General features: G+C 37.8%; 1 protein-coding gene across 1 annotated transcript in view; it reads right to left on the bottom strand.

Annotated features, from left to right (window-relative positions):
- Window positions 1-18,413, bottom strand: part of Chm (CHM Rab escort protein) — a 190,803-nt gene that overhangs the window by 51,961 nt on the left and 120,429 nt on the right. Inside the window, exon 9 of the mRNA XM_070040109.1 lies at window positions 599-676. Coding sequence (XP_069896210.1) covers window positions 599-676 — 78 coding nt within the window. The remainder of the gene's footprint in view (window positions 1-598; window positions 677-18,413) is intronic.

The following is an 18,413-nucleotide window of genomic DNA, read 5'->3' as shown; positions in this document are numbered from 1 at the left end:
AATCAAAAGAAAAAATACACAGGTAAATAAATGGTACTCAGCTTTTTTAAGCAAGTAAATTCCTATCTTCAACTGGTTTGTAGGCTTGATAGTGTGTAAAAAAATTTATCCTCAGATAACAGGGCAGGATAGTTTATGACAACAATCTACCTAAAAACTCATTAAAATCTTTTCTCTTGGAGTGACATGCATTATCAGCAGAGATTAATCTGATGAGTCTTTATGTGAGTTCCATTTTTAAAAATGCAATAACAGAGGGCTTTGTTGTCATCTGACGAAAATCAATTAGAGGAGGTAAGGCCACAAGGAAAACTAACATCACTCATCGCCTACCCCTGGCAGCTGAAATGATTTGTCTTCCAAGCTTGGATGGTCAGGAGCTGTAGTCACATTGCAGGGAAATTAATTTAGTTTCTATATTCTGAACTCACTTTCCTTGTTCTGGAAGATCTAAACACAAATTACTTTTAATCAAGGTTGATATGTTATTAATACCAAGGAGGATCTTTCAAGAATCATTTTTTTTTAAAGTTGACTTTAACATTTTTCACCTGCATTTGGAGGATGAATATAGGAAGGTAACTTATAGCATCCTTACTTTCTGGATTCTTTGTCCACTACAAGGCACTGTACAGAATGGCGAAGACAATAGATTCCACCAAACACAGCACACATCCTAGAAAAAGAAAAGTAAAAATCAGTAGAATTGGGCTAAAAGTGAAGAAAACTACATTTTATGTATACTACATGTGACAACTGATATTGCAGAAAAAGAATTTTGATAATTTTATTATGTTCTCAATCATGGCCTGAGGAAACTCTCAGAGGTAAATTTAGCAGTAGCTTGCCCAGAATGGTGGTATATTCCTGTGAAATTGCAAGCATATAGAGACTTAAGAAATAAGAGGAGGATTATAGATCAAGCCAGCCCAGGCAAAAAGAGTTTGTGAACCTATTTCAATAAATACCATGCATGACGATGCATACCACCAACTAATACAGAAACTATAGGTATGAGAATCAAGGCCTAAGGCTAGCCCTTATCCAAAACATAATATAACAAATGCAAAAAACAAAAACAAAAAACAAACACCACAACTACCCTTAAGAACTAATGTGTTAAGACACCTAACAGGAAGCACCAGGTACATGTTCAAAGAGGATTGAAGCAGGGAAGACTTCAGAAGTTTTACTTACCATGAAACTGAAGTGGAAACTGACAACCGGAATAGTAAGCATATGAATTAAGGGAGCATCAGTCTTAAGGAGCTTGCTTATCTCAGAAACCTATGTACTGAATTTTAAACGGCCAGGTTGGGAACAGAGTAAGATACCATTTCTAGATCTTTAAGGGATCTTATGGTCCACTGAGTAAAAGGTGATCCACTTCTTAGCAGATGGGGGAAAACAAACCAAAATGCTGCTTTGTGTTAAGCCCTGTTTAGAGGAAGATTATACTTCTGTACTTACCGTCAGTGATCTGCGGATTTAAAATTATGCTCGCCAGCACCCTTATCCAAGAAATAACATGGCAAGTGGTTCTGGGATAGTGATAACCCCAGAGACACAGTAGAAGCAACTACAAATCCTTTTTGGCAGTGTATGACTTCAACCAAGCCCAGATACAATCCACTACCACAAATACAGTCCCCTGATAAGGAGTTTAAAATCTAAAACTATATAACACAGGACCTCAGGCCCTGAGTAACAATTAGCAAATACAAGAAGAGCAGGGTTAAATTCCCCCAAAACTTTATTCTGATAGAACCATCAGATACAGATTATGAGTATGTTAAAAATGGATGAATCAGAAACAAGAACAATGTAATTGCCAAAAGGAAGTCTACAGCAGGATGAAAATGTCCCCACCCCACAAAATATTCATACTCTAATTCCTGGAACTGTGGATACATTACCTTACATGTCAAGGAAGCCTTTAGAAATTATTAAAAACCTTGAGATGACATGATATGGAGAGTGCAATAAAACCGCAAAGTTTCTTAAATAAGAAGCAGGAAGGTCTCAGAGAGGATGTAAGGATGAGAGCAGATGTCTAAGCATGGCCATTACAGGAAGGAAGACATGTGCAAACTATGCAAAGCGGCATTTTAAGTTGGAAAAACAAGAAAAAATAATGTTCCTTACTGCTCTAAGGAATGCATCCATGAGGTTCTACCCCTTTTAGACCCATGATCTTCAAGAATGTAATAAATCTCTGTTGTTTTAGCTTACTACGTTTTGCACTAAGCAATAATAGAAAATGAACCAGCTATGCATAAACAGACAAAATAATGACCAATGTAGAGTTATAGTCTTGTGGAGAAAGAATAGCCCATAGATTTGAGGACAACAGATTGTCCATATGAGAAGAGTAATTATACTCTTACATTCCACCATTTTCAAATTCAATTCCAGGAAGTTACCAGGCATAAATACAGAAAGTAAAACTTGTAATAATAAAAAAAAATAGAGCAGGGCAAATTTCTAAAACTAGGGAAAGAGATTTCTTCAAAAAAATGCAAAAAATACACAGAAAAAGACTAAAAATGAAGTACTTCAAAAATTTAAACATCTAGACAATAAAAAGAAGAGTATACATATAGACTGGGAAAGAGTCATATAAAAATTTACTGTTAAAAGTATCCGTGCCAATGACAATTTGGCATTATTAGTCAAGTTCAAGATGAATACTATCTCTAGAACAGCAATCCTTTGTTTTGTTTTGGTTGGTTGTGAGGCTTGGACGTGGGGTCTGGACTCTGTCACTGATATCTTTTGTTCAAAGCTAGCACTATACCACTTTGATCCACAGCTTCAATTCTGGTTTTCTGGAGGTTAATCGAAGATAAGAGTCTCATAGACTTTCCTGACTGAGCTGGCTTTGAACCACAATCCTCAGATCTCACTTTCCTGAGTAGCTAGGATTTCACACATGGGTCACCAGCACCTGGCTAGAGAAGCAACCTTATTGTTAGGTGTAGACCTTCATGAAACCCTAACACCTGTGTGGCAAATGTATATAAAACTTTTGTTGCTATACACTTTTAAGGTTGCATAGCATAGAGACTAAGAGAAGGAGTTCTGAATGAGTAGGATTATATACCAACTCTGTCACATACTAGCTGTAAGATCTAGAAGGAGACATTCAGCCTCTCTGTATCCTATTTTCTCGTCTATAAAATCATAGCACTTATTCATATAGAGCTCTTTTGGGGAATAAATGAATTAGTATTTGTAAATGGCACTTTTTTGTATGTGCCAAATAGCTGTATATGATGGGTATAATTTTTCATGTATACATTAATAAATAAAATAGGTACTATTGTATAATCATAAGAAACAGTTCATATACTGATTAAGAAAAAAATGCACAAAATAAAATGTAAAAATAGTATGTGCAGTAAGGAATTTCACCTTATCCAAAGAAGGTCTAGCTTTTGTCTTCAGCTTCTGGGAGGTGATCTCTAAGCTTTCAAAATGTCATGTCTGAAAGGAATGTTTTTGCTTGCCTAGAGGCACTGGGTCAAGAAACATTCTAATTGTATGATTGAGGGTCAGGGCTGGGAACACCAGATAGTCTTAGGGTGGGGATTGGCCATGTCAAAAAGATTTAACAGTATGAGTTAGGGAGAGGGCTTTGAATATGGTATTATCAACCAACCTTCAGAGGGCATGGGAAATTGAGATTTGCTCCATGGGCAATCAAACATACCTAATAAATGCAGTGCCAATAAAAAAAGTCCTGAACTGAGACTCAGGGGAGTTTTCTTGGTTGGTCATTCTTGTGTGCAATGTCACATATCCATATTGGGAGAGGGACATTATTCTGACTCCATGGTGAAAAGACATTGTAGAAACTCCACATTCGGAGCCCCTCTTCCCTTGACTGATTTCAATCTATATTCACTCCCTCTAATAAATCAAGTCTATGAGTATAACAGCTTTCAATGACTTCTGTCACAGACATCTAGCAATCAAACTGGAGGATAATTTTGCAATCCCACAAACTTGTATTAGAAGTGTGAATACTTTCATGGGGACTACACCTTCTAACTGAAGACTTGCCTAAATTTTCACATTTTACAATAGAATACCACAAGCTATTTAAATGAAGGAACTCACTGGGTGCCAGCAGCTCATGCCTGTAATTCTAGCTACTCAGGAGGCTGAGATCTGAGGATCACAGTTTGAAGGCAACCCAGGCAGAAAAGTCTGTGAGATGCTTATCTCCAATTAACCACTAGAAATCCAGAAGTGGTGTTGTGGCTCAAAGTGGTAGAGTGCTAGACTTGAGCAAAAAAGCTCAGAGACAGTAGGCAGGCCCTGAGTTCAAGCCCCAAAACAGGAAAAAAAAATGAATGAACTTCAACCCAATCAATCAATGTGAATAAATTTCAAAATATGTACAAATTTTGTGACAAATGCTAATTTAGAAAAGAGTATTTCTAGAGTGATAACATTTATAAAAAGTTTCATTACTTTATGCTTACAAAATATATCAAAATATTGCATATATGTAGCATGAAAAAAAATTAAGAGAATTATAAATACCAAACTCAAAAAAGCAATTCTTCTGGGTAGGGAAGGAATCAAAGTTTACTGAATATCTCATTTGCTCAATTTCTTCTAGAAAATAACCACATTTTAAGATTTGGCAAAGCTGTCAATGAATGCATTAGTGTTTATTAAATTATTCTGTGTATTTTCTGATATAGTCTGAAAATATTGCATAATCTATATAGATTCTATTTAAAATGCAAGTGGTAGAAGTAAGTGATACTCACTAAGTATGGTTTAACCTTTCTAATGTCATTATAAATTCAATCATCTTAGTGGACATGACCAACTATGAATGGTACGTTACAGGTTAGGTAATCATTGCTTTTGGTGTAGAATACCACTATTACAAGGAAACTTTCCTTTTTACATTGAAGCATTTAGAATAATATAAGTAAACCCACAACAGAACAATAAAGCAAAATTTTCATGTAGTTGAAAACATGTGAAGACTACATCCAGTACATTAGCTATAAGATATATTTCTTGTTATTCTTATTCACCAATCACGTCAAGTTATGTGACTATATTATCAATTGTGCTGGCATACTTAGTCTTAAGACATTTTAATCTATTTACTTCTAAAGAGGATTAGAAAAAAATATCAATTTTTGGTTAGACTGTTGCGTTATATAGAAGAAATTCAATTACGAGATAGAGAGAAGCCACATTTTTAGAGGTCATATCAGGAGTCTTTATTAGAAACCCAGTGAAAACTGTAGATGGACACATGTCCCCAAAGAACTTGCAGCCTCAAATACACTTAACACTGTTAGAAAATTGAGCCACGAGAATGGGAGAGTAAAGAAAGAGTGGGAAAACAATCCCAACAAACCAGATCAACACCAATGGAGAGCTGAAGAGGTATGCCATGGTGACCTGAAGAGAGTCAGGAAATATAAGACATGGCACAAAATGGCAGCTGAGCTGGTCCAGTCTAAATAGGGTCAAGGTCAGAGGAAGGGTCACAGGGAGCTTGAGAATTCAAAGAGTCTCACGAATTCATGGCACAGATCTGGCAGTTCAAGTAACCTATTGCCCAAGTCCCCACCCCTGCCTCTAGGAATTCAGGCACGCCCATCACCTGGGGGTGGGACTTCATCTTCATCCACCAAGAAGCCAAGATGGCGCCAGTTAGACCCATTATCCATATTTCATGAGTTATGTTTTTCAAGTGGTATTCTGCCTTCTGTTGCTAGGGGAATACTCATGAAAAGGCAGTTGATGTAATCAAGACAATTAACCTGATCTTCACAGTTTTCTATCGATAGTGAAAGCACACAAAATATCACTGGTCTACTTCATATACATAGGCTGAATTAAGTTAAAGCTTCCAATGGATAAAAATATGGACAACAAAATCAATATTCTCATTCATCTGGGGTTATATTTATGTTACGTGGGGAGTAGCAGCAAGTGTTTCCAAATGTCTCATGAGTAACTAAGGATGAGCTGCTATCAACTGACCAACTTCAGAAAGGTTAATCTATGTTCTCACACACACACACACACACACACACACTCACAAACACACACACACACACACACACATACTATAATACACACCATCAGAGAAAACATTCTGGATGCATTAATTCCCCATCGGGGAATTTATTAATAAATTTTTATTTATTTACTAATAATTAATTATTGAAATAATGCATTTCCCCATTGGGAAATCTAAGCATCTTAGATTTGAAAAAAATCAAAAGAATAAAATATAGAATATAATAAAACTACTCCAGACTATTACCATTACCATATTATCAAAATTCACTGAGAAATAAACTTACCTAAAATTGAATGTAACTACTAAGATTCCCTTTCATCATATATTCCAGTGTTTATGAAACATATTGCTACATTAACACAAATAATCTAGCATCTTTGTGGAAATACATTTTTAAGATTTTTTTGCTATAAAGTTTCTGAAAAAAAAAATATAAAGACATAACATACTAAAAATATATACAACTATTTTTTAGAAAGATTTGCTTTTGAACAATATGAACTTTTAGCAATGGGTAAATTCCACATGGAAGAAACATAAGAAGGTAAAGAATGTGTAGTAGTATAATTCTTTAAAGAGACTAAGTCAAAGCCCATCAAAGCAATTACCAGGAAATGGGTACTTGCAAAAGGGTATGGTGGTGCCAAGGGAAAAGGGACAGAAGAATGAAGAGGGGAAGCGGGGAGACTGCAGGCATGAATTTGTTGTATAAGTCACAGAATTGAGAAATACAAGGGAGGGGGTGGGTCAAAGGGGGGTGAAGATGTTGAAGGGATGACACATGTCAAGATGCAGTGTTACATAAACTGCTTTATTAAAAGGCAAACAAATTCAGTACATAACTAAAATTAAGATAAGTAAGGGAAAGGATGAGTTGGGAGGGGTGGTAAGAATGTTGAAAGATGTGACATTGATCAAGATGGACTGTATTTACAAACTGCTTTGATGAACAGCAACTCCTTTGTACAAGATAAAGATAATGAAAATATTTCTTGAAAAACAGAATGTATAGTAGTGGTTGGTATAGATGACAAGCAGCATTAGAGAAGACACATGGTTATAATCATCCAACAAAATTCCCTCATAGCTTTAAGTGAGAACCTAAGCATTGTGCTTTTGGAAAGTATGACTTGTTATCTACTGTAAGAGGCTGTAGTTGCACAGGGTGGGCAGTTACACACACACACACACACACACACACACACACACACACACACACACACACACACACACACACACACACACACACACACACACACACACACACACACACAGTTCATACTGCTTCACTTCTGGGTTTTCCTCTCTATGCCTGTCTCGCCAGCTAGAAAGAGGGGCACATTGAGTTCACAATGGTGGCATCTCTTCCCTTTTACTTTTACTTTCATTATGTATCTTGTACTTCAGTGACAAGCACCAGTATTTTGCAAGAACTCAGGTAAAATGAGGCTATTGATAAAGAACCATTGTATGCTATTCTGTTCAATCATTCCCATATAAAGAGTTAAAATTTAGAATATTTTCATTGCTGTCCTTTGACAGAATCCTTCTCTTACTTGGGTAAGACATGTCATTGTGAGGGCTGGGAAGGTAGCTCAGTGGTAGAGCGCTTGCGTTGCATGCTCGAGGCCCTGGGTTCGATTCCTCAGCACCACATAAGCAAAAAGAAAAAAAAGCCGGAAGTGGCGCTGTGGCTCAAGTGGTAGTGTGCTAGCCTTGAGCTGAAGAGCTGAGGGACAGCGCCCACGCCCAGAATTCAGGCCCCATGACCAGATCCCCCCCCCCAAAAAAAAGAAATGTCATTGTGAGAAATTCTTGGGACATGTATATAAAACCTCAGCTCTCATGAGAGGTAAGAAATTACTTGTGGAGGAATAACTATTAGTTACATATGGTTATTCGAACACACATCCAATAACAACAGTACAAACACTAATCAGGCCAAAGGGTGTTTTTACATGTTATAATGATACTGTCTATGAACACAGTGAGTCCTACTACAATCCTACAAGGCATGGGTTTTTGGAAAATGAGGGGAAGAGGTCAAGGGACTTGATTGGCATAATTAAAATATTATTGCTGAGATGAAATTATAAGTGATGTGGTCCAAGCGGTCTCTAGCAATTCTTATTAACTTGGTTCATGGTAAGTATCATTATTTTCTGAAATTAACAAATGGCTCACACTTGTAATCCTAGTTACTCAGGAGGCTGAGATCTGAGGATCACAGTCCAAAGCCCCATGAAACCCTGACCCCATGAAACTCTTATTTCCAATTAACCACCAAAACATTGGAAGTGGAGGTGTGGCTCAAGTGGTAGAGCACTAGCTTTGAGCAGAAAAGCTCAGATAGAGTGCCCAAGCTCTGAGTTGAAGCCCCAGGACCAGAGAAAGAATGAAAGAACGAAAAGAAATAACGAAAAGAAAGAAGGAAGGAAGGAAGGAAGGAAGGAAGGAAGGAAGGAAGGAAGGAAGGAAGGAAGGAAGGAAGGAAGGAAGGACGGAAGGAAGGAAGGAAGGAAGGAAGGAAGGGAGGGAGGGAGGGAGGGAGGGAGGAAGAAGGAAAGGAGGAAGAAAGAGAAAGAAAGAAAGAGAAAAAGAAAGGAAGAAGAAAGCAAGCCACATGACATTGTCATGTGTCAGATGATCAAAGCTGCTTCCAAAGTTGACTAATAACTGTCCAGTTGCAAAGCTCATTACAAAGAGGTCAATCATCTCTTAGATTCTATAAAATTGTCTTCCCAAAGTAAATGTTTATTTTTTTGAAATGCAATGAAATACATATTTGTAGCTGGGCACCACTGACTCATGCCTGTAATCCTAGCTACTCAGGAGGCTGAGATCTGAGGATCACGGTACAAAGCCATCCTGGGCAAGAAAGTCCATGAGACTCTCATCTCCAATAAACCACTAGAAAACTGGAAGTGGCGCTATGGCTCAAGTGGTAGAGTGCTAGCCTTGAGCTGAAGAGCTTGGGGATAGAACCCAGACCCAGAATTCAAACCCCATGACCAATATATATATATATAATTTTCTTGTAAAGATGCTGTACAGGGAGGTTACAGTTACAACAGTAAGTTAATGAGTACATTTCTTGTCAGCCATCGTTACCCCCTCCTTTTTCTCCCACTATCCCTTCCATACCCCACTTCCCCAACACGCCGCCCCCCCCCCCCCACCAAAGTTGTAAGGTTCATTTCCAACATAGTGTCTTGTGAGTCTCATTGTTGTAATGGTCATCCTATGACCTTGTTTCAGCATTTTGTTATTCCCCTTCCCCTCCTCAAATTAGATAAATGTATATACAAGATGCAAGGTACCAAAATCAAATACATTGACAACAGGGATATGCCACAGGAGGAAGAACATACAAAAGAAACAGAAAAAAAATCACATAGTACATTAAAAACAACAACAACAAAGAAACCAACTAAATGTTTATTTTGTCCATACAAACTAAATGAATTACATGTTAAATAGTTAATAACTCAAAGTAAGTATTGCTATAGGGATGCTTGTCTTTAAAGTGTCTAGCAAAAGGAAGAGTGATAGAGGAAGTGGGTTTGGTCAGGATACATTGCATACATGTCTAGAAATTTCACAATGAATCTACCCTTGCATAACTAATATATGCTAATAAAAATCATTAAAAATTAGAAAATGTCCAGCAAATTATGAATGCCTTGCAATATACACTTTGAAAAGTGATTAAGAAGCTGAGTGCCATTGGCTCATGCCTGCAATCCTAACTACTAAGGAGGGTGAGATCTGAGGATCATGGGTGGAGGCCAGCTTGGGGCAGACAAATCAAAGTGATACTTATCTCCAATTAAGCAGCAAAAAGCCAAAAGTAGTGGTGGCTCAAGTGGTAAAGTACCAGCCTTGTGCAGAAAAAGCTAAACTAGAGCTTGGGGCCCTGAGATCAAATTCCAATACTGGTACCCGCCCCACGCCCCCCATCCCCCCAAAAGGTGATTTAGAAAGTAGCTAATGCTGGTGACTCACAACTGCAACCCTAGCTATTCAAGAGGTGTGATCTGGAGTATTATGGTTCAAGGTCATCTCCAAAATAATTAGCAAAAAGCTGAACTGGAGATGTTACTCAATTAGCAAAGCTCCAGCCAAGTACAAGAAGTTGAGTAAGGATGCAAGGCATTGAGTTCAAGCCACAGTACTAGCATACTCACTCTTCCTCTCTTCCTCCCTCCCTCCCTCCCTCCCTCCCTCCCTTCCTTCTTCCCTCCCTCCCTCCCTCCCTCTCTCTCTCTCTCTCTCTCTCTCTCTCTCTCTCTCTCTCTCTCTCTCTCTCTCTCTCTCTCTCTCTCTCGCACACACACATACACACAAGTATATTGATAAATGAGAATGTTTTTAAAGGAAGTGCTATGAGTAAGAGATGAACACTTTACCATAGATTCTGGGAGGTAGTAAAGCTCCACTTAATATATTTGCTGACAATCTATTTAGTCTAGCGATTGAAGGGTTAAACTCTCCCAGATGGATGTTAAAGTTATCAAAATTAGCAAATATCACTGGGATCAGTGAGGTTCTGGCTTTGGTGTGAACTGTTGCAACTATGCTGGGGCCAAAAAGATTGTCACATAAGACAGATCTCAGGGTAGTAACTTTAAATTTTATGGGACTTCTTTTACCAAAAATCTACAAATAGACCAAATACAACAGGTAATATTACTCCAAGTTAAGACACTACAAAAATGTATTTTAATACTTCATCAAATGCCATTCAAAAGCCAGCAACAGGTGGTTCATGCCAGTAATCCTAGCTACTTGGGAGGCTGAGATCTGAGGATTATGATTCAAAGCTAGCCTGGGCAGGAAAGTCCATGAGAGTCTTATCTCCAATAAATTACTCAGAAAAATCTGGAAGTGGCATTGTGGCTCAAGTAGTAGGGTGCTAGCATTGAGCACAGAGAGAGGTTCAAGGACAAAAGCCCAGGCCCTGAGTTCAAGCCCCAGGACTGGCAAAAAAAAAAAAAATACGCCATTTAAAACAAATTAAACAAAAAAGATGTATTACAAGAGAAAAAGCTGAGAGAACACTGATCAGCATCACTGCACTTCGCTGACATGCCAAGTTACACTCTAAGTTGACAAAGCAGCAGTTCCACCCAGTGCTAAGGCACATTTCAATGTGGTCAGATACAATATAGAGTTAGTGATTGAGCCTAGTATACAAAGTACAACTGTGTTATTTATAAGTACATTCACACATAAACATTTATCATAGCATTGTATGTAAAACAGCACAGTTTTCCATCATGTTTACTTAGTGCCTGCTGGTCTGAAAAAATGTGTGCAGGGATGTCTATATGTATATGTGTGTTTATTTTGATTAGATATATAAAATATACACTCTTACATTGTGGGATGGTCCCCTAAAAGTCTTAAGTGTTGCTTACACACACATAACAAATGCTGTCTTACAGTATCTATCATATGACATTTTTATGGTTCTATACTTAGATTATCTATTTACATTAATATATCATGATAACTAATTAAAAACTTAAATGACTTAGCAGAGCATTCACGTATACTACAGTCCTTAATTTTGTTTCCTTTTCTTGTTATTTGACATTTTGTTCCAGCCAGAAGCAGAGGGAAGAGAAATGTTAGTATGGTGGGGGTCAGAAGTAACACTTTTGCTGAAGTGATGTGCCTTGTAGAAGGCAAAATTGAGCAGCATGTAAATCACAGCATCATCTCTCCCCAACAACCCTTTTAAGATGAGAACTATTCTTATCAAGTCAGCTTAGACTTTCTATGGCCCTGAACAAAATGTCTTTTCAAGAGCAAAAGTATTCATAAAAATTCCAATCCAGGCTTCACCTCCCACATTATGTTCTTGGGGTTCATTTGTATAAGACTTGACTCTATTCCAAAGAATCATGAAAGTGGAGGACACCTCATAGCCTCATACACTAATCCAGCATAGCCAAAATGGGAAGCAATATTCATTCCCATCTGTAATGATAAAACTGGAGGGAAGCCAGGTGCCAGTAGTTCATGCCTGTAATCTTTGCTACTCAGGAGGCTGAATTCTGAGGATCACAAATCGAAGCCAGTGCAGGCAGGAAAGTTCATGAGAATCTTATCTCCAATTAACCATCAGAAAACAGGAAGTGGCACTATGGCTCAAAGTGGTAGAGTGCTAGGCTTGAGCAGAAGAGCTCAGGGGCAGTGCCCAAGCCCTGAGTTCAAGCCTCACAAGCAAACAAAATTGTTCTAATGTATTTATAATATACCATATGATTTTTTTCGTTGCTTTGTATGTTCCTCCCCCAAGGTATAACCCCCGTTTTCACTGTATTTGATGTCGGTGCCCTGCATCTTGTATATACACTTCTCTAACTTGGGGAGGGGAAGGGAAAAACAAAATGCTTAAATAGGCATACAGGTTGACCCGTTGTAACAATGAGATGAGACACTATGCTGAAAAATGAACTTTACAATTTAGGCAGGGACGAGGAGGGAGGGGGCGCCCCGCGGGGGGTGGTTGTGGAGGTGGGAGGGAAGAGATGGTAGGGGAAAAACAAAGGAGGAGGTAACAATGTTTGATAGGAAATGTATTCATTACCTTGCTCATGTAACTATAACCCCTCTGTACAGTATTTTTACAACAAAATATGTATTTTAAAAAAATTTCAGCAAAGAGTGTTAAGCAAACAAGAACCCTTCAAATCAGAAATTTCAAGTCTTGCTTAAGGATTTTTGTGGATGTTCGCTTATTCACTCTGAGGGGTGATTCTTAGAAAAAGTCAACCAACCTCAACAAGTACAATCTCTTGCCTTTCATTAAGATTAGCACTAGTTACTAATTTTCAGATGGAAGGTGACAAGGAATAGATTATTTTGTGTGTCTTCAAAAAGGTTTACATGGACCTGAAAGAACACAGCACTGGTGATAACTCAAAATAAAATTAGTACAAGTATCTGAATCCAGTGGGGTTTCTGATGCAGATTTTACATTCTAAGAAAGACCTATGGGGTAGATGAACTGCCTTTTAGGCATTGCTGTCACTCTTAGAAGGCATAATCATCATGCTTAACTTAGAAAAAGCTGTCAAAAAGCAATACACAGCCTTCAGAAAACCCTCCCAGAAACCGATTCTATTTCATAGTCCTTTGCCATATATCTAGCCTCATCTGTTCTTGGTGACACTCTGTAGGTGATATATTCTCTTTTTTTCTAGCTTTTCCAGCTGTCCTTAAATTTAACCTTCTATAGGAAAGTCACAATAAAACTATGTACTAGATGACAGAAACAGATCTGTATTAATAACTACACCAAGGGTTCAGAATAAATTAGCATAAATTATCAAACACAAGCCATCATTTAATCTTTTAAAAAGGCCTTTAAAAGTGAAGTAAGCCAGGCCCAAAGAAACATAGGTCCCATGGTTTCCCTTATTTGCAATATCTAGTATAGGTATGAGTCAAGCGGAAAAGGTCAGATAATGTGATGTTAGGAAAACGAACCCTTAAATATGTATTTTAATGTTTTCGTTTCTTTCATGCATGTGTTTCTAACGCATTTATAAGATTATTTCTTTGTTGCTTTGTATGTCCCTCCCCCACAGTGTAACCCCCGCTTTCACTTTATTTGATGTCAGTATAACGTGTGGAGGAGATGGGGACAAACAAGTCGTTTAAGGATTCAGGTGGACCTGTTGCAACAAGGAGAATTACAAAATGTCATGTCAAAGCAAGCTTTACAATGTCGGTGTGTGGGGGGGAGGGGGGTATGATTGGGTGGGGGGGAGGGGGGAGGCTGGGAAGGGAGGTGAAGGGTAAACAAAGGAGGAGGCTGCAATGCTTGGTAAGAAATGTATGCATTATCCTGCCAATGTAAATGTAACCCCTCTGTACAGTATGCTCTCAAATAAAATAAAATAAAATTTAAATTAAAAAAAAATAGTGGGAGTCAATTTATTTGCATGGATCACAACCTAGGCTTTTTATCTAGTTCATGGATACACAGGACAGTGGCTCCTAGGTTTGTACAAGGGTCACAGCCTCCAAACTAACTCACTAACTCAATGAATTCCTAAGAACATCTTATCACAATGATAACTTTTGATGGTTGTTCTTTTTTGTTGTTGTTGTTGGTTGTGGGGCTTGAAAACTGGACCTGAAAGCTTTCCCTCAGCTCTTCAGCTCAAGGCTAGTGCTTTACCACTTGAGCCACAGCACTACTTCTGGCTTTCTGAGTGGTTTAAACCTAATTTCAACTAAGCTACTAAGAAAACTGACTATGTCAAAGCAAGCCCATGGTTCACACTTCAGGATATAGCAAATAAGCATGCAGCGAATCTGCTAAGACTGTGAGATTTCCTTTCTCAGCCTGTTTCTCTGGTTTGACAGTCTGCATATGATGTATCCATTTCCAGTTTGAATAATCCTTATTTAAGTTCTTGTTCCTTTTACTGCCTAGCACTGAAAACCCAAAAAATAAACAGGTGAATAGGTACTAATTTTCAATCCAGACAAGAATATGGTCCTTTCCATTTCTATTATCCTTCATGGTTATGTCCAGAAGTATGTGGGTATTTTCAAATGCAGAAATATGAAAGAACAAAACTAACCTCTTCAGCAAGAGCTACATAACAACTTTTAGATACCTCTCATGAGTTGAAAAATATGTGCAGATAGTAGAAGAAAAGATGAACAAATGCAGCAGTGATCCTCACTAGACACCATGTTGAAAATGAACTATACACTTGTGGAGGTGGGGAGCCATGAGGAAAAAAAAGTGGGAGAAGATGAGGGAAGAGGTGACAGTGCTCAAAAACAAATGTAGTCAATACCTGACTTATGTAACTGTAACCCCTTTGTACATCACTTTTTCAATTAAAAAAAATATGTTCAGGGACCACTTTCTTACAGTCACAACCATTGACAATATTTTCCTGTTTTTTTTGTTCACATGGCCCATGTGAAACTGTCCTTCAGCTAATTTTTTTTCAAGTTAAAATTTTTCTATGTGCACACACTTTCCACCAGCTGTAAACTGGAAAACAGATTAAAAAGTAGGGTGAGAAGTTACTATACAGACTCTCCAACAATTTAGCAAAATGTTTAGTCATAAAAAAAGCTAAACATTCATTCTTAAGAAAGCCTACTGTAAAAAATCTCCCCATGCAAGTGAGAGCTCATTTAATGCCCAGCCCCTTCCTTCCTTCCTGAGTTTAAACTTGATCTCTATTTATGACTAAACATTATCCCCAGCCTCCTGGTGAGAGACCGTATTTTTTTAAAGCCGTCTTTGGTATAAAATCTTATCAAAGGCTTTTTGAAAATTCAAATATTCACTGCTCCCCCTTGTTCAAACCTTACCTTATTTACCCCTCTCAAAGAACTCTGTTAAATGGCTGAGGTATAATTACCTTACACAGACCACATTCTTTTCTCTTGTGGGTTCTATATTCAAAAATTCTATGCATTAGCTAGTTATGACAAAACTGACTCTCCTAGCAAAGTAATAGTTTGCCCTACTGCTCCCTGGACTGCTCTGCTATACCATTTCCACTCCCCAAATCAACTCATTTCCTTTAAATCCTGTACTCCCCAATATGGGTTCCAGACTGGCCATTACGCGGTAAACTGAGATGGCTCAAATGCAAAAGTGACCCAGGCTTCCTTTGTTGGCATGTGCCAAGTTACATAGTCAGATTAAAAACAAAGGATACTTAGTTGTGTTAGGCAAATCTTGGAACAGGCCTGCAAGTGTCCTTAGTTCAAAGGCTAATGGTACTAGTCAGGAACTGAAGATATATCCACCAACCATCATTCAGCCACTGTTCATCTAGGGCTATATATGTCACCTATTCATGGCCCTGCACTGTATTAAGTTTTACAATAGGTATGAAAATGCAAATCATGGATTTGGGCCTCTGTTAAGCCTATGAAACAAATGGTATAAGTGGCACAGTAACTTTTGAAAAATTAATACTCAAGATGAAAAAATTAAGACTCAGGGAGACAAATAGGCATGCATTGGAAAAGAAGTTGTAGAACTTTAGCACTAAAGGAAGAAAATCTTTAAAGTTGGGAGACCCAAAGGTTAACAACTGGCCAAAAAAAAAAAAAAAAAAGAAGAAAAAAGCAGCGAGAAGGAGTAAAAAGTCTGATGAATGGTCTGAATCAGGACTTGAGGAATGAGTTAGAATGTTGTGGGGTATATGGAGATAAGACTTTCAGAATGAAAGAAAATATCACACAAGACAAATAGAGGTGAATGTGCATGGATAGCTAAATGACTGAACAAACCAGAAAAGGACAGGGAGGAGGAGTGGCAAGCTGAAATAATTACGAGGTTAAGAGATAGGCATTTGGATTTGCCACTGGGAAAAAAAAACATGTTGGTTTGATGAGAGAAGATGAAGGAGGCAGATACTTGATGCAGGAGGGCAGCTAAGGGTGAAAGAAGGAATTCAGGAAGTAATAACTTTAGTAGACAGCCAAAGAAATCAAATTAAGCAATGTCTAACTCCAAGAGGTTAAGAAGAAATGACACAATAATTAGGATGGAATCAAATGTTAACTCTGGTGTTTCTGGGTTGTCAACTTGTGAGAAGAAAAATATTACACTGATACTCTAATGTGGTTTCCTAAATGGGCACAGAAATGATAGAAAATTTAATACTGATGCTAGTTAAGAATATATTGCATGAGTATGATAGAGTGAAGAAGAATTTTAAACTAGTGACAGTATCAGTTTGGAGAATGATACCATCCTCCTAAACATACAAATAAAACTTGTTTGCCTATCAGAAAGAGTTGCCAACTGGCAGCCCAGGATTTAAATTCATCCTATAGATATGTACTACTTGACTTTAATGGTACAACAATTATTTTTGCACAGGACTGGTACTTGGCTCAAAGGGCCTAGTGCTTACTTAGCAACTGTTAGGCTGAGTTCAAACACCAGTTCTTTTAAAACAATATTTTGGCACAAATAAGTTAGATATTTGACTTCATTTGCCAAAAAAAAAAAAAAAAGGAAAATTTGGTGTGGGAATCTAGGGTCTGCAATCAGGAGCTGTGGTAACATAATAGCAGTTCCCTTTGATCAATCATGTGCTCCACATTTCATATTAGCTTCTTCCATTCCCTACTGTCTGCCTTCAGCCCACCTAGCATTCTTTCTGTGATCTACCCTGGCCCCAGAAGTCATTTATGTGGTCAACCCCTAGGTTGTTTAATTTTGTCATATCTTTATTTACCTTTTCATGAATGTTCCATGTTGGATGATATCCAAGAAGTAGTGCATTAAAAATTTTAAATGTGGGTCTTCTAAAAGAAGATACCCATCACAGTCAACAGAATGCAAACATTAACAGAGTTAGTAGAATTCTCAATCGCTTCAGAAGATACACACAAAAGATAAGGACAACTCTGAGGTGGCTACATTCTACTTTTCTGAAAACCAATAGGGGATTTCCATTTGCAATCTTCTGTAACAATAAAGGCACCTTAGGGAAGTCTAATTCAGCCTCTTTTTTTTCCATGAGAAAATCTATCTATGAAAGGAAGTTTATCTTACTCTGAATTCACCTTACTTATAATGTTCACGCATTTCCCTTTTTGGGGGGGGATCGATCAGTTGTGGGGCTTGAAATCAGGGCCTGGATGATGTCCCTGAGCTCTTTTGCTCAAGGCTACCACTCTAGCACTTTGAGCGCGACAGCACCACTTCTAGTTTTCTGGTGGTTGCCTGGAAATAAGAGTCTCATGCGCTTTCCTGCCTGGGCTAGCTTTGAATTGTGATCCCCAGATCTCAGCCTCCTGAGTAGCTAGGATTAGAAGTATGAGCCACTGGCACCCAGCTACTCACACATATTTTTAAAATTTCTTTTTTGAAACAATTTTTCAGCAATTTACTATTAAATACCAAAATAATTTCCACACATTTCACAAAGGTTTATAGTTTTGAAATTAACACCAAGAAAATTCGAATTTGAAAAGAAAAGCAATGGTCATCTTTTGACACTAACATTCATTTGAGGAAAGAGTTTTCTTCATGTACAAGCATAGCTTTCTTTTGTCAGAAGTAGAGTTCAAAACAAAAATGTCACTTTCATGCAGATACAGTAAAATGGACTACACATTTTAAAATGGTTATTTGTATTCTATCTTCATAAAGTCTTGGACTTTTTCTGAAAAATAAACACTTTCTTTTCATAGCCTTTGCCAGATTGTGACTCCTGATTGCACAAAACCATGCTGGTACTCATAGTTAAGTATTTATTATCTACTCTATGACAGGATTGGTCAAGACCTCCCCAGTTCCATATATGCAGCTAGAAAAATTACAAGGCTCAGC

Source organism: Dipodomys merriami, unplaced genomic scaffold, assembly GCF_024711535.1.
Source record: "Dipodomys merriami isolate MVZ:Mamm:240054 unplaced genomic scaffold, mDipMer1.0.p SCAF_3, whole genome shotgun sequence".
Classification (NCBI taxonomy): Eukaryota; Metazoa; Chordata; class Mammalia; order Rodentia; family Heteromyidae; genus Dipodomys; species Dipodomys merriami.
The sequence above is the reverse complement of the archived record's forward strand: the minus strand, read 5'-3'. Positions and strand labels throughout refer to the sequence as shown.